This window comes from Monodon monoceros, unplaced genomic scaffold, assembly GCF_005190385.1.
Source record: "Monodon monoceros isolate NGI ecotype Baffin Bay Population unplaced genomic scaffold, NGI_Narwhal_1 Super_Scaffold_18, whole genome shotgun sequence".
Lineage (NCBI taxonomy): Eukaryota > Metazoa > Chordata > Mammalia > Artiodactyla > Monodontidae > Monodon > Monodon monoceros.
The window spans coordinates 206434-228769 of NW_021703774.1; the positions used below are offsets into that span (position 1 = coordinate 206434).

General features: G+C 42.5%; 1 protein-coding gene across 2 annotated transcripts in view; it reads left to right on the forward strand.

The window, feature by feature from the left end:
- The first annotated feature begins 205 nt into the window (after positions 1–205).
- Positions 206–22336, forward strand: part of KDM5B (lysine demethylase 5B) — a 76803-nt gene continuing 54672 nt past the window's right edge. For both annotated transcript variants that reach the window (XM_029228844.1, XM_029228845.1), the window contains exon 1: positions 206–971. In XM_029228844.1, coding sequence (XP_029084677.1) covers positions 783–971 — 189 coding nt within the window. In that variant the 5' untranslated portion in view covers positions 206–782. The remainder of the gene's footprint in view (positions 972–22336) is intronic.

Genomic DNA, 22336 nt, shown 5'->3' on the forward strand with positions numbered 1-22336 from the left:
AGTCTCCACCACTTGTTAACCTAGGAATTTGGGCAAATTTCTTAATCAACCTATGCCTCTCTGTCGTTATTTGTAAAATGGAAACGAGTACCTGCCTCGTAGGGTTGCTGTGTATATTAAAGATTAACCATGAAAGCACGTGGCACAGGGCCTAGGAGATGAAGTGATCAGAGTGTTAGTTTATTATCCTCCTAACTGTTGTTTTCTCACCTACAGGCTGTTGTCACGTTCAAGCTCTTCCCTCTACCTGGAAAAGCCTCCTCCGTCCCCAACACCCTGCGCCCCTCGGGGTCTGACCAGGTGTCCTTGCACTTCCACTACGGCGCTTCCCACGGGGCGGGACGGGACGGAGCGTACACCCGTGGGCCCGGCTTTTCCCTCAGACCCGTAACTTCCCGAGGGAGGGAAGGGGCTCTGGCACGTAGTCAGTGGTCAGTGGCTGCCGGCTGGGCTGGACCGTGAGGACGAGCTCCGTCCCCCGGGGGCCGCCCCGCCCGGCCCGGGGGCGGGCGCTCAGCACGGGCCGGGTGGGGGTGGGGTGGGACTCCTTTTCCTCGCCGTGGCGGCGGAGGCGCACGGCGTGGCTGGCGCGGCGCGGCGTCGTCGGTCGGTGTCGGAGTCGGAGGAGTCGGAGTCTGAGGAACCGGATCCGAGGCTGAGGAGGAGGAGGAGAAGAAGAGGAGGAAGAGGAGGAGAAGAAGAAGGAGAAGAATTAGGAGGAAGGCCAAGGAACCGGAGGAGGCCAAGAACCGTCGCTCAGCCGCGTCCGCGGCGCCGCGAGGATGGAGGCCCCTGGCCCGCGCCCCGCGCCGGCCCTCGGCGGCCCCGGCCCGCTGGGCGAGTTCCTGCCGCCGCCCGAGTGCCCGGTCTTCGAGCCCAGCTGGGAGGAATTCGCCGACCCTTTCGCCTTCATCCACAAGATTCGGCCCATAGCCGAGCAGACAGGGATCTGCAAGGTGCGGCCGCCGCCGGTGAGTCTCGAGCGGGGCTCGCGGCCGGCCGGCGGGCGGCTGGGCCTCTGCGCGGGGCGAGGGGACAGCGGACGGAGCGCGGCCGGGGTTCGTATCCGGACGGAGAGGCGGCAGCACCACCGGCACCGGGGTCGCGGCCGTGCGCCGGAGCCCGCGGGGCGGAGGGCGGGCTGGCGCGGAGGCCCCCGGGCGCGGGTGCGGCGGGTGCGGGGCGCCGGGGGTGCGGGGTGCGCGCCCCGCGAGTTGTCGCGAGGAGGAAAGTTTTCAATATGGCGGCGGAGCCCCTGGTCCTTTGTGTGGAGGCGGCGGCGGCCCGGGCGGCTTCACCTGGCGCCCCACCCTCCGGCCCCGGACCCCCCGCCCCGGCCCGGACCCCTGGCGGGCCCCCCGGGCCGGGGACTAGGCGGGGCGACGGAGCCAGACGGGGGCACCGCGGGCCGGGCCGAGCGGACGTGCTGAGGGGGCGTGAGCGTGGGGTTCGGGGGGCGGCCGCACAGAGGCTCCCCGGTCCCCGCCCCGAGAGCTGCACGCGGCGGGCGGTGTCAGCCCCGAAGGCGGAGGCCGCCCCGCGTCCCGACCCGGAGCGGAGGCCCCAGCGCAGCCCCCTGCCCGGGTGGGCGTGAGGGTGGGTGTTCCCGAAACGGTCACCAACGGCTGCAACGTCGGCGGAGAAGCCCTGCCGGCCCCTGCCCCCTCCCCTCCTCCTTTCCTCCCCTCCCCCTTCCCTCCCCTCCTCTCCCGTCACTTCCCCTCCCCCAGCCCCCGGCCGCAAACTCCGGACCCCTGGGCTGTGCCCACCTTTCGGACCGGCCGAGGCGGCCTGAGCAGTTGGATGGGCCGGGACCGTTGGCCGGAGGTTTAACTGCTTTTCCGACAGTTTGAGAAGCTTCTCCCCGCTCCGCCCCCGCTCCCTCGGAGGAAGCCCCCCCTCCCGCCCCTTTCTTTCTTAGGCTTGTTCTTTGTAATGACGTTGGAGTTGAGGGGTTCTGTGCGTAACCGCTCAGCCTGGAGAGCTGTGTCGAGGGAGATCCCGACTGAGTCTCTCTGATCCCAAGTCCCCCCTCCCCCCGAATTGAAATGCGGACTCTATATTGGAGTTTTTCTTGGACTAGTTTGAAATGGAGATGAAATACCTGTCTCCGGGAATAACTGGTCAGTTAGGATGGGGGAGATGATTGAGAATAGACGCCTTTCTCTCAAGAAGTAGACAAGGTTGATTGTCGTTGCTCAAGGGAAGTGCGTGTCGGTTGGAGCGCAGAGGCCTGCAGAAGTTGTGCGGTGATTGGGGCCAGGGTTTTAGTTGTGGAAGAATAGGGCATGGACAGGTAGCAGCGGAGCTTTGTGTCAGCGTTAGGGACGGGGACTGTGAATAGTCCGCGTTCGCATCCATGGGCGTCCATTCTGAAACTAGGCAACTTGAGCAAGTTCTCGGTAGCCCAAGTGTGCAGTCGGTTCCTGGGGGGGAGTTGTCCTCCATGTTGGTATTGTGGTGCACTAGGGCTGGGGTAAACCCTTTATCTACTTTCTTTTCCTATTCCTTTTGTCGGGTTCTTTTCCTAGAAAGATAGTGTTGCTCTGGTTAGGTTTGGCTACTCATCTCAGCATCTTGGCCAGAATATTAATGGTAAGCTCTGCAAAATGTGTGATCTTACTGCCTTTCCCCATTCTGAATGTCAGACAGACGTGATGGCCACCATTTTGTATCCATTTTGTATTGAGAGTGGTACTTACTACAGCCGAAGAAGGGTATTAAAGAGGCACAAATAAATAATCCACAAACATAACCAGTGCTCTGTTTTGGAGACCTCCTTTGTGTGGAGGAGGCTTCTTCCTCCTTTGTTTAACAAACTCCTGTGCCAATTGGAAAGAGTTTGGGAGTATTTCCAGTTGATATAACCGCAAAAAGGGAAACCTTTCCAGAAGTTGTAGCTCTTGAAGAAGGGTCTTGTTGGAACAAAGGGATCTTAAGAGATGGAGATGTAAACAAGTCTTTGTTTTAGAAACCGTTTTCTTTTAGAACGCTAACTGTGAACAAGTGGTTTCATATAGTTGAAATAAAGCAACAACAAACCAAGAGATAAGAAATATTTTCCATGGCGATAGCTATATAATGCCCGTGTTTCTAGATGATTTGTTACCACTAAGTTTTTGGAATACAAGTGACTGTATTAAAATGGGGATTGGGTTTATTGGTATTTTATTTCTTGGAGATAAGGGGAAGAATTACAAAGCATTTCTATTTCCTTTTGTCCTTAACTTTGCATCTTTAATTAATGGTACTTAACGTAGCTTCAATTTATAGCTGCTTCTTAGTGATGGTCCTAAAACTGCTTTGCTACTGAAACTTGAGGTTCACAGTAATTTGTTAATGAAAATATAGTAAGATAAATATGATAAAAGGTAATAAAATCAAGAAGATGTTATTCAGATCCTGAGTTATAAGTTTAAAGAGGGTAGTAAACAAACCTATTTTCAAATTACATCAAGTATGTAGGATAACTAGGCTTGTTTCCTGGACTTTTTTTTTTTTTTCCAATTTACAATTAATCTGACTTCTGGTTTGTTACCTTTAGATGCAAATTTTCATTTCCTTCTTGATGTACTTAGATTTCTTTTTAAGGACGAATTTTCCATGTCACTTTGTGGTATTTGCGGGTGATTAATTTTAGGGGTGTAACTATTAGGCAAGAAATAGTGGGCTGCTCAGTAAATACTTTCTCAGTCTCTCGAGTTTGATAGGAATGTATTTGATGGCTTCAGTGATTTACTCTGTTGCTCTCAAACATGTAACATTTGGCCATAGATAGGCAGATTCCACAAATTTCTTCTCTGGAGGTGTCCAGACATTAGAGATTTAAGTCAAACCCCAGATGGCACAATAGACACATTTTTCACCTTTAACTTCCTGTGGTCATTAGTTTGATCCCTTAGGCTTCATAGCCAAAGTGTAAAACTTTCAAATGTTCTAATCCAGTCAGTGTCTTAATCCAGTCAGTGTCTTTGATTGAGCCTGTTGGTTCCGCCCTTAGAACATGAAGGAACTTAAATATACTTCTCTTTGTACGGGGGGAGGTGTGAGTGATACAGAGCTCTTTTACTCTCATTCCAGCCCATCATTCTCCCTAATGTTAGGTTTGCTTGACTGTGGCCTAATCCTCTCTGTTGTTTTTCCAGTTTCTTTGGTGTCATGAAATTTTTCTCTAGCTGTGATTCCTTGCCACCTTAAACCTTTTAATATTTGGGGGAAAAGCTTATCAATAGAAATATCCTTGAGCAAAGGAAGAACTTATAATTACTTTTGAAAAATAACAGTTTTGTTCAGACATAATATATTTACCATACAATTCATCAATTTAAAGTGTGCAATTCAGTAGTTTTTAGTATTTTCATGGAGTTTTACAACCATCATCACACTGTTAGAACATGTTTATCACCCGCAAAAGAAACCCTGTACCCAATTGTAACTAGTTTTTAAAGAGAAATTTAGAACTATACCTCTCAAAAGAAGAACTTTTTTTTCTCACTTGGTAGGAGGCTGGATTAAGTCCTACAGTTTTAGTTTAAATGCATCTGCCTTAAAGTAAAAACAAACTTCATTTGTTGTAGCCTTTGAATGGGTGATTGGCTAAATTTGACTTTGCCAGTGGTAGATTGGTCACACTCCCAGACATCCATCTAGCTGTAACTCTTAGTGAACTAATCAACAAGTTAATAATAGACTCTTAGAATGGAATGTGAGTGATACTGCAAATGTGAGACAGCTTTAGGTTTACATCCCCACCCCCACTGGAAAAGTTTCCTTTCCTGTGGTTGTAGGATTTGTTTTTAAACATGCAGTCTAAACCTTTTCTAAAGAGCAGAATGACTAGAGAATTGCCTTCAAAGAGTCTTAGTAAATGTTCTGATTTAAAGCTGGGGTGTTGAGTTCATTATTGAGAGACACTGATAAGGAAAATTAGAGAAAATGATCAACCCTCGGTTTCATTCTTTGTCTCTAAGGTCCTTAATTTTTTTTATTTCCGATTGACAGATCAGTAGTAAACTCATTTACTTATTTGTTTAGTTTGGGAGACAATAACAAAGTTCAGGATGCTTATTACAATACTTTAATATAGGCAGACAGAAATCTGCCAGTGAGAGAATTTTCTTTTAGAAAGGCAAAAATATCATTGTGAACTATTCAATTTAAAATAAAAACAAAAAGGAATCTGGTTTATGTGTTGTAAATGGGAGCTTTTTGCAGGCTCTGGTAACCTCTCATTGTTTTAATTGGGCCACATTAAAGTTTGGTTGTAGAAAAGGATAGAGGGAGACCTCATGCCCCCAAATGAAAGTGCTGATTAATTAGGTTCCTGGATTTAGGTTCCACGAAGCCTACTTGTGTATCTCTTGGCAAAGGCCATCTATGGGTTTAAAAACCAGTAACCTGGAAAGACCTTGCTTTCCTCATTGTACAGTCCTTGCATTGAGCTGGTGGTGTGATTTTTCCTTCCTAAGAGAATTAGATATTCTTTGGAGATTATGCTAATATACCTGTTTTATGTGTAGAAGATCACTGCAGTCTCAAAAAAATTTTTTTTTAATAATGTGGAATAAATGTTGGGAACTGAAGGACTGACTATACTTTCAGAAAGTTCTAAGTTTGGGTCCCTTGAAGAGGAATCATCAGAAGCACACCAGTGAGTCTCTTTGGGGTGAGTGGGTCCGTGCCATGTCACTGGGCCACTCTCATTTACTTTCGGTTACTTAGGGTGTGAGAAACTAATAACTGGATTTTAAAATCTGAGTTGTGAGAAACTTGTCTAAGACATGAGAATTGTATGCAGCTTAACAAGGATTTCTTAAGTATTTATCACCTGCTGTGTCCTAGCATGGGATTAAAGAGAAAAATGAGACATTACCTTTGTACACCTAAAACAAATTCTTCTAAAAATGCTTTTTCTGTCATTAAATATTAGATGAGTTCAGTGGTGACTTTGCTTTTTCAACCTCCAAGTTTATGAAGACTAATGGGGAGAAGCCGCCTCTAGGGCAGTGGGACATTTCTGTTTCATAACTGTAAGATGGAAGAATTTGACTAAATGTATTCTTGTCTTTTAAAATTTTTTTTTAAACATTCAGAATTTTAATTGTAGACCATTCCTCTTAAAGCATTATTGTCATATGCCTTTGGACATGGCCTAGAGTCATCCCATCTGTTCCTCTGTTTTATTTCTTTTAATCATTTAAGTTTTCTTTCTGGACTTAAGACCAGTTACTTTGCTCTGCTAGAGCCTTCATTTCCAGGGTATAAATGACATTTTTTAAATTATGAAAATAATTCAAGTATACACAAAAGTGTAGAGAATATAGCCCCTTTACGTATTTTCCTGGGTGTAAGAGGGCGGAAAGCAGAGCAGCAGTGTTGGAATTGAGAGCAAACTAGTGACCTCAGGTGTAGAGAACAACTTGGCTTAGCTTTTGTCTTATTCAGGGTGAGTGAGATTTGGGCAATTAGGAATGAGGTTTCTAGCCTTTAGTGAGAGATGGCCACTCTTTGCCTAATCAGGATGGGGATTGGATTTCTCAGTCTTTCCAGGGCCTTTGTTGCTTTGTGACACGTTTGTTGGAGCCTGTGTGGGAACCTGACCGCTGTCAGGCCAGCTCCTGGATGCAGAGGCATGGTGGTCAGAGGTGGTGGTTGGAGGTGGTGCCCGTCGTTCCCTGTTCTGCCCTTGGTCCATTTTCCTGTCTGACGTCATCTCAGCAGCATAGAGCTGGGAGTCGGGGGTGACCAAGAAGTAGAACGAAGTCCCTTCTGGAAAAGGAGTTTGAAGGAAATGAGAGTCAAAGGGTCTAATGAGTGGCTGGTCAGGATGTCATTAGGTTCACTTTACTGTGAAGATGGTGGTTCCACTTCCAGCCTCGATGATGCAGTTCCTGTTTCAGCAGAATTGCTGATGAACATTTAGGTAGCCTCAGATGTTCAAAAGAAGTGATTTAAAAGTCAAGCCATTGAAAAATATTTTCTGTAAATAACCCCTTAACGTCTAAGCACTCTCCTCCCCAAAATAATAACTTCATTTTTCAGGAACTAAGTTAAACATCACTAGGCAGAAGGTGACATAATAAACAGCTTTTTTTAAAACTTGTTGATTCCCTTTCACTTGGAAATGTTATTTTACAACTGACGTAAATTTTAAGAAATATTTTGCAGGGATAAAAATAAGCTTTATCAAGGGGGGTGTATGTGGATTTTTATTTTTTCTATTACGTAAAAGAAGGAGTCAGTGTTTCTAAATTTTTTTAAATGAGTGGGTAGAGTCTTGAATCTAATACCGTCATGACCTTGGACAAAGTTATTTTTTTCCGGTGTATGCCTTCTTATCTGCTATAAGGAGATCTGACACTGACTTAGAGCTGTTGTCCAGATTAATTGATGGATTGCAAGGAGCTTAAATTCCAAAGCTTTTACTTGCTCGCTGCTAAGAAGGGTCTGGGGACAGATTTAGAGAGATGAGGGTTAGTGCCAAATACATATCCCTCACTTCTCCTACAGCGAAGGGATTTTTAAAAGTGAAACTTGAAAAGTCAAAAGCCCAACATCAAAACTAGAATATACAAAGTGTAAATTCTTCTGTTGGTTAAGATGAAGCTTTTCTGTACCTGGATGTTCTTTTAAATTAGTTGAAATAAAAAAGTTTTTTCAGGTAGAGCTGTTATAAATTACTTCAGAAATTTTGCAGTGTATGTGTGTTATACAGGCAGGAGGTTGGTAAGCTTTGTTTTAAGAAGTGTTTAAAATTATTTAATTTCCCCTAGTGTGGGAAGGCTCTGATGCTGTGGAAGCCCTGCAGATGGAGAGCATTATATTTTGTGTAACATAATTTAAATAGTCCCAATTCTTGCCTGAAGGGTTAGTAGATTGAGTCTTTAATAAGTTGCTTGTAAAGTGAGGAGAAAAGTAGAAGAGGTGTCAGGGAAAAGGTTTATTTTGGTCTTCAGGACAGAGCCCGATAATATTTTATTCTTTTACTCAGAAGTAGGCAGACTTTTTTTTTTTTAAATCTAATTAGAGTTTCTATATGATCATACAGATTTGGATTCACCGTGGGTTTTTTTTGCGGTACGCAGGCCTCTCTCGGCTGTGGCCTCTCCCGTTGCAGAGCACAGGCTCCAGACGCGCAGGCTCAGCAGCCATGGCTCATGGGCCCAGCCGCTCCGCGGCATGTGGGATCTTCCCGGACCGGGGCACGACCCTGTGTCCCCTGCATCGGCAGGCGGACTCTCAACCACTGCGCCACCAGGGAAGCCCCACCGTGTTTTTTTGTTCAAATATGTTATGGGATCTCATAACATTGCTTCTTAGGTGGACCCGTATATATTGTATTTCTACTGTGTGGCTTTTTTGTTTTTGTCTTGAATCAAGCAATTCACTCAATACGGTTTTCTGCATGTGTTAAAACACTGTCTAGTGGTGTACATACAAAGTTTTAGAATCTTTAAATGTTGAAAGTGTTTGTTTAATTGTGAGCATGTAGCTAGGCTGAGCTTCTCTTCCCAGCTATGTTCCTTGTGTGGCCCTAGGCAGATTTTTGTGCATTCCTACATTAATTCTTGCCACCTCAGAGCTTGATCAGATTGTAGTGTTAGAGAACTAAGTTTAAACTTAACTGAGTGTGTTTTTAGTAGTTGGCTGAAGCTTTCGTTAAGTATGTGTTCCTATGAGGCATACAGTTACCTGAACATGGCCATCTACTCCACTGCTAACTCCAGAGACAAAGGACAAATCCTGTCAAAACCACATAATGCCAAGGTCTTTAAGGCAAGATCCTCCCAATTTTCTGTGCGGTTGTACCAGCTCATCATTTGGTGATACTTAAACCAGATGGGAACATGTCACCCTTGCCAGGCTTTAACTTGGACGGGGAGAGTGAGGACCTCTTAGGATTTGTACACTGGTGTCTTTTTAGTTGTGGGACGGGGGTGAGGCCATGGAGATGAGCAAGGTCTAGAAAGAATTTTGGGACTATAACCTCCATTTTGTAAAATTCCAGATATTCCAAGCTTTTTCCTCTCCCAGAGAGGCTCTTATGCAATATTTTGGACAAATTGAGAACAGCCACCAGATTTTCCAGCGGAAGGCTGGCTTCGGGGGTTTGTGTAGGGTGTGAGTTTGGGGTTTTTAAAGATTGTACTTAATGGCAGCCCATTCTCCTGGGTTCCTTTATATAAGTACCTTTTTTTTCCACTGCTAACCTTGTGGCTTTTCCTGTCTTCCAAGTGTAAAATACATCCTTGACTTATGTTAATAGATAATTGCTCATCAGATTTTTTTTTTTGAGGGGAACAGGGTTTAAAATTTGATTTAGGATCCAAGGTAATTTGTTTTTGGCGGTTGGTATTAGCTAGCTAGGACATGAAAACTTGCAGAGAATAGGGATTTCATGGAAAAATCGTGGAGCAGGAATCCAAACATTTGGCTTCTGATGTGTGTTCCATTATCTTCATGTTATCCTTGAGCTTCCAGCCTTGAGGTTGGATTTTCAAGGTTTTATTCCATTAATCTGCCTTTTTTTGTTTGTTTTAATAAATTTATTTATTTATTTATTTTTGGCTGCCTTGTGCTGTGCGTGGGCTTTCTCTGGTTGCGGCGAGCATGGCTACTCTTACGTGTGCAGGCTTCTCATTTTGGTGGCTTCTCTTGTTGCAGAGCACGGGCTCTAGGCGCGTGGGCTTCAGTAGCTGTGGCATGTGGGCTCAGTAGTTGTGGCTCACGGGCTCTAGAGTGCAGGCTCAGTAGTTGTGGCACACAGGCTTAGTTGCTCCGTGGCATGTGGTATCTTCCAGACCAGGGCTCGAACCTGTGCCCACTGCATTGGCAGGCAGATTCTTAACCACTGCGCCACCAGGGAAGCCCTAACCTGCCTTTTAAAATGAGGATAATTCTGGCCCTGCTTTACATGATGAGGCATAAAGAGGTAAGTAAACATGCTCAAGGTCACCTGACTACTAAGTGGAGGAGCCTGATATGAGCCCACACAGTACTCTTAACCATTATTTATATTGCCTATATCCACATGAAATTGGGATTACATGAGACGGCAGATGGAAAATTATGAATCTTTTTATTCTTTTTTTTTAAATTGAAGTGTAGTTGATTTACAGTATTGTGTTAGTTTCAGGTGTACAGCAAAGTAGTTCAGTTATATATATGCTTTTTCATATAATTTTCCATTATAGGTTATTGCAAGCTATTGAATATTGCTCCCTGTGTTATGCAGTAAACCCTTGTTGCTTATCTATTTTATGTATAGTAGTTTCTATCTGTTGATCTCTTACTCCTAATTTATCCCTCCCCGACCCTCCCTTTCCCCCTTGGTACCCCTAAGTTTATTTTCTCTGTCTGAGTCTGTTTCTGTGTTGTACATAGATTCATTGCTGTTATCTTTTAGATTTCACATATAACTGATATCATATATTTGTCTTTGATTTACTTCACTCAGTATGATAATTTCTAGGTCCATCCATGTTGCTGCAAATGGCATCATTTCATTCTTTTTTATGGCTGCATAATAATCCATTGTATATATGTACCACATCTTTATCCATTCATCTGTTGATGGACACTTAGGTTGCTTCCGTGTCTTGGCGGTTGTTAATAGTGCTGCTATGAACATTGGGGTGCATGTAGCTTTTCAAAGTGTGGTTTTCTCCAGATACAGGCCCAGGAGTGGGATTGCTGGATCCTATGGTAACTCTGTTTTTAGTTTTTAAGGAACGTCCATACTGTTCTCCATAGTGGCTGCACCAATTTACATTCCTACCAGCAGCGTAGCAGGGTTCCCTTTTCCCTTTTGTTAACTTAGTTCTTGCTGCTAAGGTAGGATTTTTTTTTCCCCCCTGTGCTGTGCGGCTTGCAGGATCTTAGTTTCCCGACCAGGGACTGAACTGAACCCGGACCCATGGCATTGAAAGCGCCGAGTCCTAACCACTGGACTGCCAGTGAATTCCAAGGACAATTTTATAGATAAAGTTCAGTGTTCTTCTTTCTAATATGTGGTGGGCAGTGGCTCCTTTCGTAGATCCCAGAAATTAGCTGGGCTTTTTGGGAAGGAGAGTGTGATCTTCCTTTGCTTCTTTCTGGTTATCCTAACGCACTGAAGGAAAATCAGTACTAGAAAGCTGCCCTTATGTGATAACAAAGTACAGTACCATTTTGTTTTGTCTGTTATAGTTGCCTGTAAAATGTAATTATAAAATTTTAAGTAAACCGTGTGCCCTTATTTTTTAACTTAACAATGTGTATGAGCTTGGCCATTCCATATACTTTTGGTTGGTTGGCTCATTTGTGTGGAAACTCCTGGCTCATCAATTTCAGTGACCACTTAGCTTGCATTGGAAGAATATGGAAGAAGCTCCTCTGGCCGTTGGAAAGCTCAGCTAGGTTTGAGAACTACTAGTTTAGGTAATTCCCTGATGAGGTTTAGGCAGCTGTTAATATAAGGAATTTTCTTACCTGTTGACTTTGAATTAATAGAAATTCTCAGCTCCACTACAAGAAACTAAGGAATCCTTTCCGTCAGCTCTGGTGAATGAAGAAATGGATTGGGTCCTTGGGGTTGGTTATGGGTCCAATTCAGTACATTTATTGATATGTCAGTAAGTGCCAGGAATTGTGTTAAGGTTCTGCAGTTTACAACTTTGACTTAAAGGAACTCATAGTCTGCTGGTGAGAAAGATCAGTAATTAGATTATATAGTAGGATGTGTGCAAGTAATGGAAACTGCATATAGAATGGTTGAAGATAATAGGGTTGGGGGAATATGGAGGTGGGTGGAGTATGGGGAGAGGGGGCTGCCTGGGGGCATCTGGGAAAGCATTGGGTTAGGGAGGAAATAGGAGTGTGGAATGAGAGTGAGGGTCATGAGAACTCGCAGAAACACCAACATTTAAGGAATAAAGAGGATCTAGTTGGAGGCCGCAGGAAATGTGCAGGGAAGCCAAGGAGAGAAAAAAGCTGGTTTGTTGAGCCTGTATTTCAGACTTACATGACTTCTTGGTGATGATTTTCTTAAGTCTCAACTGTAGACACAGCTGTAAAATCCTCTATTTAAAATCTGGGAAAGTAGGTAATAGAAGAGTTTTTATAGTGTGTCCCATTGATACCAGGCAGCCATTCAAATGAGGACCAGTTTTATCAGGCTGGAACTTCCTCATATTTTAGGTTAAAGTGGGTCATCTTTTAAATCAAATCGATTATTATTATTTTTGGCCGTGCCGCATGGCTTGCAGGATCTTAGTTCCCCCACCAGGGATTGAACCTGGGCCCTGGCAATGAAAGCACAGAGTCCTAACCACTGGACCTCCAGGGGATTCCCCAAATTGATTATTAAATGTGGCAATAAATGTGAAAGAAATAAGATAGTGCTCTCTCTAAAACAGTAACACTGAGATACATTATAAATTTATTTTAAGAGTTTTGGACATGAGATTTATTTATCTACCATCCTAAATTGAGCTTGCCTGTGTAATAGTACACCCTTTTATCTTTCATACAGGAGATCTAGCCTTGAAGCATGGTCAGAATTAGAGTATACTGAATAGACTATCAGGTTGTCCTTGTGTAAATATTAGATGATCGGCGGTGGGATAAACAGAGCAGCTTCCTAGCAATTCCAGTTCAGGTTCAAGCTTCAGTCTTTTACTTCAGATATGGCTATTAGGGATCAAATTATTTCCACTTTTATTGCTAGACGTATAGTTAATATATCTTAATTGCAGCAGGACTGAAGAGCTGTTAAATACTTGCTTTTAGTGAAATGTATGGCTATTTGTTTATTTTTCGTTTGTTTTTTTAGTGCAGTTGCAAATGTGTCTTGAGATGGAACATCAAACAAAACAAAGATTTAGTATCTTCTCTGAGGCTCAGGCTGATTTTTAGTGTCACTACTGTCCCCTTCCTGACTTTGATTTTGAATCTCCAGGAGTGACCACCAGTTTGTAAAGTACTAAAGGTGTAGAGCAGCAAGTGTTTACAGATCTAATGAGGCCTTAAAGTTAGGGTGTGGGATGTTTAACTTTCCCTGCCCTTGGTGCCCAGATGGGTTTGGGTGTTGCTGAGTGAAGGTTGAGGGGGCAGAGTTCAACCTTGTTCCTAAACCCCTTCCCCGACAAATCTTTTTTTTCTTTTTTGACAAATCATTTTTTAAAAAAAATATTTATTTATTTATTTTTGGCTGCATTGGGTCTTCGTTGCTGCGCGCAGGCTTTCTCCAGTTGTGGCAAGCGGGGGCTACTCTTCGTTGTGGTGCTCAGGCTTCTCGTTGCGGTGGCTTCTCTTGTTGTGGAGCATGGGCTCTAGGCACGCGGCCTTCAGTAGCTGTGGCATGTGGGCTCAGTAGTTGTGGCTCTTGGGCGCTAGAGCGCAGGTTCAGTAGTTGTGGCAAACGGGTTTAGTTGCCTCGTGGCATGTGGGATCTTCCTGGACCAGGGCTCAAACCCATGTTCCCTGCATTGGCAGGCAGATTCTTAACCACTGCGCCACCAAGGAAGCCTGACAAATCATTTTTTGAACCTTTCTGAAGTATGTAATCTTTTCTTAACTTTAGCAGTCTCAGTTTTCTGTCAGAAAACTGCCTTTTCCTCACTGGGATCCTAGGTATGAAAGAAAACAATCAAAACTACTTACTAACTAATTTCCTTGCAGGGGGGGAACCGTGACACTGTAGCTACTTGATCATAATATGGTTTGGTGTAGGTATATTGAAGTAACGTTTGCACCAGTTATAATTGCTTTAAGGGAGAAGGATCTGAAATTTCTTCTGGACTCACTCAGTGACCATAAGATGTCTGTGAATGGCCTGAAATGAATAATGCTTTCCTGTTAACTTTTCATGATTGACCATCATGTTGTCAGTCCATTTAAGTGGAAGATGATTTGTTCTAGGGATTTAGCTTTCTTAGACTCCTTCCTTGTGAATTTTGTAATTTTTTAAAAAAATAAATGTATTTATTTATTTATTTGGCTGCATTGGGTCTTCGTTGCTGCGTGCAAGCTTTCTCTTGTGGCGAGCAGGGGCTACTCTTCGTTGTGGTGCGTGGGCTTCTCATTGCGGTGGCTTCTCTTGTTGCAGAGCATGGGCTCTAGGTGCGTGGTCTTCAGTAGTTGTGGCACGAGGGCTCAGTAGTTGTGGCCTGCAAGCTCTAAAGCGCCGGCTCAGTAGTTGTGGCGCACTGGTTTAGTTGCTCCGTGGCATGTGGGATCTTCCTGGCCCAGGGCTGGAATCCGTGTCCCCTGCATTGGCAGGTGGATTTTTAACCACTGTGCCACTAGGGAAGCCCCCTCTGAATTTAAAAGGATACTTCCATTATAGGCTTGATGAGACTTTTGGGATATGCAAAAATCTGTATGAATCACTCCAGGTAACTTTGGTAGTTATCTATTAAGGACATTTTGGAAGAGTAAGATGGCCTCCATGTGATCTAGTTATTCCCTCTTACTGTTTATAAACCAGATTGTACTTAGCTTGTTCGTACAGAAGGGCTGGGGAGGAAACTATTTCTTTGAGGTTTGAGAAGCAGTAGCAATGGGAGGACTGTTTTATATCAATATTTTCATATGGCTTTAACAATAATAAATTTAAGTCATTTAGAGGCCGTATAAATACAGATTATCATTTCCAAGATTTATTAAAAGTGGTGGAAAAGGAACTTATTGGGACTAATGCTTATTAAGTAAACACCATGACATGCCTCTTATGTATGTATTTATTTATTTATTTTTGGCCACGCTGGGTCATAGTTGCAGCATGCAGGATCTTTCATTGCAGCATGTGGGTTTAATTGCCCCACGGCATGTGGGGTCTTAGTTCCCCAACCAGGGATCGAACCCACATCCTTTGCATTGGAAGACGGATTCTTAACCACTGGACCACCAGGGAAGTCCCGACATGTCTCTTTTTTACTGGTGTATTTTCATTTACTAATAGATGGTCCATAGAAACAATGCTTTGCCTTCCCAAATACTTAATATTCAGAAATTAAAACACTCTTTTAAACAAGAAGTTGTGTAAAACTGAAAACTGGCTCTTACCAAGCCCCACCTATAGGAGTTAAAACTTTAACAAATGTTCTTATTCCTGGTACTTATTATCTTAGTACAACTATCAAAAGTCCGTGTATGTTTGCAAATGATTGCATTGGTATTTTCAGGTTCTTTTTGGTGGTAGGACTTTAGGGAAGACTGGGTTGCCATTTGCTTTTCTAAAAACGTTGGCATTACACAAGCAGGTCAAGAAATCATTGTTAGTGAATGGAGAAAACACTTGAAGTGGCCGCTTTTAAAATCTGTGTGGACAGAGTTCTCTGGAGGGGCAGATTGGATGGGGAACCCTGTAGGTGTCTGTTAGTTGTTTCCAAGATTTGGGCTGTTGTTTTCAAGGTTTGGGCTGAGGACTTTTGGAGAGTTCACAGGACCTTTTCAGCAGGTCCGCGGGAACTTCCTCTTTTCAACTAAATGTTTATCTGTGACCAGCTTATCTTCATATATTTTAACCAAAACAACATATACAACAACTGATTGACAGCAGAAGATATGAAACTCCAGCTTATTTCTATTAAGCCAGACATTAAAGAGATTTGCAAAATAAAACTCTTCTCACCAATTCTTTGCTTATTATTAAATGAATTTGTTTTTTTAATGTCTTTTAATTTCTAATGCAATAAAAATGAATGGATAGAACCCATCTGAAGTAAAACTCTTCGAAGCCGTCAATTTTTAAGAGTTTAAAGGGGACCTAAGGCCAAAAATTTGAGAGTTGCAGTACTAAAAAAGGAACTTACTTCTGCAAAGGCTTGACTCAATAGGAATAAATCTAGGACCTATGCATAAGCAGTTTCTCTTTGTGCTCAACCTTTGAAGAGGATATTATAACACCAGTAGAGGGTTTGGTAAAAACTTCCCTTATTCACCTATCTGTTGCTTCTGTGAAGTGAAAATTTTAAAGTGTTTTCAAAAAGGCAAACAGTAAGTTTTTCCACATAGCCAGTAACAACTGAACTGTCGAAGTGGGCCTTTTTGGTCTCATTTTGTCAAGTTTAAATTCTTTATATTAAAGATATGATTGTGTTTCATTTTTTGAGAGCTCTCTATTGGAATCAGAAGAGTTTGGAACACAAAAGATAAAAATTGATCCAGATGATTGACTTTTTATTTTGAACTGTTTTAGATATACAGAAAAATTGAGAAGATAGTTGAGTTCCCATATACTTCTCACCTCATTTCCCAGTTTCTTACCATTCTGCATTATCAGTATGACACATTTATTATAATCAGTGAACCACTGTTGTTATTAACCCAAGTCCATGAACTTACACAGATGAACTCAGGTGTTACCTAACATCCTCTTCTGTTCCAGGATCTCATTCAGGACACCACATTGCGTTTGGTTGCCAGATCTCTTTAGGCTCTTCTTAGCTGTGGCAGTTTCTCAGATTTCTTGGTTTTGATGACCTTGACCGTTTTGAGGAGGACTGACTGGGTATTTGGGCAAATTTTTTTTCTTTTTTTTAAAGGGACATTTATTCTTGCAGTCTTTTCTGTTGGCTGTGGAATGATTTAAACACTAAAGCTGTGGGAGTTTTTGTATTACACTTAACTAAAGTAAACCCTGTGCTACAGTATGAACCTCGCTTGATACAGTTGCCCGTATCTAAATAAGGAGCATGATGTGTTTCTCTGTGTGTGTGTGTGTGGTTTTTTTTGGTTTTTTTTTTGCGGTACGCGGGCCTCTCACTGTTGTGGCCTCTCCCGTTGTGGAGCACAGGCTCCGGACGCGCAGGCTCAGCTGCCATGGCTCACGGGCCCAGCCGCTCCGCGGCATGTGGGATCTTCCTGGACCAGGGCACGAACCCATGTCCCCTGCATTGGCAGGCGGACTCTCAACCACTGCGCCACCAGGGAAGCCCGCATGATGTGTTTTTACTAAAACATTGTTCTCTTTGTTTCCAAATTCTTGTCACCAGGTTTTCTTCATTGGCAAATTTTTAGCAGAGCTTTTTTGATTTTATATTTTTTAATCTTTAGCTTTATAGAGACATTTAAAATTAATTAGACTTTTTACTTGTTCAGTAACATTTATTGAACATCCATAGCACTGTTCTAGGAAGGTAGTTTTCATTTTAGATTCTTCCTTAATAACCATTTTTACACTTCTCTATAGAGGCAGAACATGCCATCATTAATAAAAGGCAGTCTCAGGCAGGCATCTGCAATCAGTGTGATCATGTTGATTTCTTTTTTCCTGTAACTGCGGTATGTAAAATGTGACCCTGAATGGAGCTGAAACAAGCTTCCTAGAAGGTATAGATATTTTGTTTATAATGAATAACATTGGAAAGTAAAGGAAATAGCCTAAATGTCCAATACTAAGAAATTTTTTAAGTATCAATACAATGAAATGTTAATGTTCCCAGTATAGTAATAAGTAGAAGGCAATATAATTTTTTTTGGTTTGAAATTATGAAGATAAGCATTTTGGAAAAAATACTGGAAGGGCGTGTAACAAAATGTAACAGGTTTTTCTCTGAGATTTTGGCTCATTTTTTCTTCCTTATATGTTTTTTCTGCAATTTCATCAGTAAGCGTTACTTTTGTATTAGGAAAAAAGTATTTTAGACCCATTCTATCGCTTATAGTCTTTGTCCCATAAGAGAATATGCAGTCAGGAAGTTTTATGTAGTGGATATACAGGAAATGGCTTGGTCAATATAAAATACTCATATGGGACCGTATGTAGGCTTGCCCACTAGAGTGTTGTTTTTTGTGTTACAGAAGCTGAATTCCATTGCCACCCTAGCAGCTCCTCTCTTGGCAGATCCGTTGTTAACTGCCTCTACCCTTGGATTAATAAACCTAAGACAATCTTATAGGAAGCTCTCTTTTTTTTTTTTTTTTTTTTTGTGGTACACGGGCCTCTCACTGTTGGGGCCCCTCCCGTTGCGGAGCACAGGCTCCAGACGCGCAGGCTCAGTGGCCATGGCTCACAGGCCCAGCCGCTCCGCGGCATGTGGGATCTTCCCGGACCGGGGCACGATCCCGTGTCCCCTGCATTGGCAGGTGGACTCTCAACCACTGCGCCACCAGGGAAGCCCTCTTTTTTCTTTTTTTTTTCCTTTTTTTTTTTGGCCACACCATGCGGCATGTGGGATCTTATTTCCCCGACCAGGGATTGAACCTGGGCGTAGAGTCCTAACCACTGGACCGTCAGGGAATCCCCTAGGAAGCTCTTTAAGTATAGAAATATGACAGTACATTCTCTGACTTTAAAAAGCAAGATGCATGTATCTCAATGCTGGAAAAAAAGTACAGCAAAAAAATAGATTAATGGACCTTGAGTAGTATATATTAATGAATTCTATCTTATACAGATTTATAATGAAGATTAGAGAATCAAAACCACTGTGTTAAACATAACCAATCAAAAACAAAAACAAGGTTGCAGTAGGCTTCCTGGAAACTACAAAGCTTTGCAACATGAACATTCCCTAATCATTATCATTTTTTTTTTTACCATTTACTTTGTAAATGCCAGGCACCTGTCTAAAGGCTTTGCCCCTATTATTTTATTTAAGCCTCCTGGTTTCCCCTTTTTACATGTACCTAAGGCACAGGAAGATGAACCTAGTTCAGACTCACACAGTAGAGTCAGGATTTGAACCCAGGCAGTGTGACTGAGAGCCTACCCTCTTTAACATCTGTTTTACTGTACAGGAGGTGGTAAAGGGCACCACTGTGCCTTAAAACTCAGCACTGAAGAAATGACAGATGAGGATGATACAGGGGAGCCCTTTTTTGTTTTTGCTTTTAATTTTATATAAGTTTATTCTGACTTTATTGAGTTAAATGTATAAAATAGCAATGTGTACACAGAGGGATTTAATACATAATATAATTATCTTTAAAAAGTCAGGATGCAAGTTAAAACAAAAAGTTATTTTCTCTCCCAAATATACTGTTATTTCTTTTTTTAAAAATGTTGCTTTTGGGCTTCCCTGGTGGCACAGTGGTTGAGAATCTGCCTGCCAATGCAGGGGACATGGGTTCGAGCCCTGGTCCGGGACGATCCCACATGCCACGGAGCAACTGGGCCCGTGAGCCACAACTACTGAGCCTGTGCGTCTGGAGCCTGTGCTCCGCAACAAGAGAGGCCGCGACAGTGAGAGGCCCGCGCACTGCGATGAAGAATGGCCCCCGCTCGCCGCAACTAGAGAAAGCCCGCACGCAGCAACGGAGACCCAACACAGCCAAAAATAAATAAATAAATATATTTAATTTAAAAAAAAATGTTGCTTTCTTCTTTTTTTTAAAGGGAACTTTATTATATATTTATTTATTTTTGGCTACATTGGGTCTTTGTTGCTGTGCGCGGGCTTTCTTCAGTTGCGGTGAGCGGGGGCTACTCTTCCTTGCGGTGTGCGGGCTTCTCATTGCGGTGGCTTCTTGTTGCAGAGCACGGGCTCTAGGTGCGTGGGCTTCAGTAGTTGTGCAGGCTTTGGTAGTTGTGGCATGCAGGCTCGCAGGCTCTTGAGCACAGGCTCAGTAGTTGTGGTGCACGGGCTTAGTTGCTCCCCGGCATGTGGGATCTTCCTGGACCAGGGCTCGAACGCATGTCCCCTGCATTGGCAGGCTGATTCTTAACCACTGCGCTGCCAGGGAATCTCTCTTCTTTTTTAAAGGTTATACTCCATTTATAGTTATTATAAAATATTTGCTTTATTTAGGGGAACTCTTTAACCTGTGTTGAAATTGCTATGATGAAAAGTGCTGGTTGGCCACTAGATGCTAACTAGAGTTAGGCTGAAAGGATGGGGTCCTTAAAGGTAAACTTCAGAGGTCAGTTGCTCCTTGAAAGTTGAAGTTGCATTCACTTCTTGTTAGAGGAAAATTACATTTCAGTGGTCAGAACTTAATGTCATGTAATACTTGTTATTTTTGCTTTATAATAAAACAAACTTTACATTTGTAATTTCAGTTCTTACCATAGTCCTGAAAGTAGCTATTGTTCGTACTTTACAGATGGAAAAGTTGAGATTCCTGAAGTGGTGGTAAGAGAAACGAATCGCAAATTCTGGTCTTCTGACTTTCAGTGCGTTGCTCTTTTTTTTTTTTTTGGTCCTATACTAATCGCTTGCTTACATTCTGAGGAACAAGTGTCTTATCTATTATTATTATGCTTGGTTAAGTAAAAAGAGAAGGGATTGAAAGAAAGTGGGCTGGGGTAGTGAGATAAGAACCTGAAGGTGCAAAATTTTTAAAGGAAAGCCGGACATATTCTCAGGACCTTTGTTTGGTTACAGACCCCTTTGAGACCCTGGTGAAAGCTGTGAGCCTTCCCAGAAAAATCCACATACACTCAATTCTATTTACAATTTAAATGCCTAGGCTTTAGGGTATAAAAGTGTGGTTCCATAGTCTAAAAAGGAAATCCTCAAAATAAAGTGTTTTTACTAGTGGCTCACTGAGGACCGGAGATCTTAAACAGGCTTTGAACAAATTGGTGGCTAATTAAAGCTGCTTGGGGCCAAGTCTGCCCTGAGGGAAGTAAGAAGCGGCACTAGCATTCTATTTACCTTTTTGGGAAGACTTGGAACGAGGCCTTTTGTATTGCAGAGCTTTCCTGACAGACACCGCCTTCAGTGTTGTCAGGAGTGGCATAGGGTGCCTGGGGGTTCGTAAACAGTACGTCTGTTCTTGTCATTTATAAGTGGGAATTTATAATGATTATGCTGTGCCGTGTACTACCATTTGTGCAGGTGTCTTAAGGATATCTTACTGACAGACCATTTAATTGATGAGAAAGTAGTCTTTTAAATTGTATTTCATATATGTGTTACTGAAATCTTTATTAAGGTTGATAAGTCTTAGGCTGAACAGAAAGCTTTTCTAACTTGCCTTAAAATACTAAGATAAATTCTTTGTTTGGATCCTTAAAAGTTTCCCCGAAGTTCTGTGGTAATGTTGATAACACAGAAACTATAAGAACCTGTATTAACAACACTGAGTTTACCTCTGCTGGCATTGGATTAAAATCCTGTGAGTGCATTTATTCAGTGATGACTGGGTTTGATAGAATATACGCAATTAGAAAAATGCTTTGGTTCTTAATTCATGTTGTTATTTGTAAACTAACCAGAATGTGCTTTTGAGGCTGATTTTTAATTGGTTTTGTCTGCAGGGAATCAGAGAACTAACTTGTAGTGAGCTCTGTAGAGGGTATACTTTCTTGTTTTGCTGATCGTTAGGTCTTAAAATGATGTCAGCCTCTAGAAAGATTAAAACAGTATTCCAGTATGTTAAGTATGTGGATGCTAACAGTGGATCATTTACAGAGTGAATTTTCATGGTGTTTTTGAAAAATCTTTAGCATTCGATGAAAGTTATTTTCATACTGGTCAATTTTATAATTTCAAACATTTCTCTCAGTTAAATGTGTGGTAACTTATTTTTGCTTGGTTAGTGCTAGGAGTAAGGAAAATGTTTACCTGGTGTTTCTCAGGCCTCTCTGAGGGTTTTTAAGCGTCGATGGCCTACTTAACTGCTTTCCCAAGGAATATGTTTTTTAATGCTCAGGAAAATAATTGAGCTTTTAAATAATATAGCTGTACTTTTATTTTGAAAGGGTTAAAATAAAACCATTTTAAAGTTTTTAAAGGAAATTAAGATGAATTTTAGCAGGGAATTTACATGGAACTCCTTGCAGTCTATTATCTTGTTTGTATGGAAATGCTGCTTTTTTCTTTTAAAAAAAATTATTAATTAATTTTTGGCTGCATTGGGTCTTCGTTGCTGAGTGTCGGCTTTCTCTAGTTGCGGTGAGCAGGGGCTACTCTTAGTGGCGGTGTGCGGGCTTCTCACCGCGGTGGCTTCTCTTGTTGTGGAGCGTGGGCTCTAGGTGTGCGGGCTTCAGGAGTTGTGGCATGCGGGCTCAGTAGTTGTGGCTTGTGGGCTCTAGCGTGCAGTCTCAGTAGTTGTGGCGCACGGGCTTAGTTGCTCCACAGCATGTGGGATCTTCCTGGACCAGGGCTCGAACGCATGTCCCCTGCATTGGCAGGCGGATTCTTAACTTGTGCGCCACCAGCGAAGCCCTGGAAATGCTCGTTTTATGTTAGGAAAAAAATGATTTTATGAACCATTTTATTGGTAGAGGCTAAAAGTTTTGGTTAGATTACATGATATCCCTTTTAGATACGTAAGTGTCAAACCAAAAATTATCACGTTTCTAAATGGAGATTTTCATTATTTATTTGACTACTTAATTTGTTTTTTTGACTACTTAATTTGAGGATTATATTCCTGTTTGAAATTTTTCACTTCTTAGAGGCTT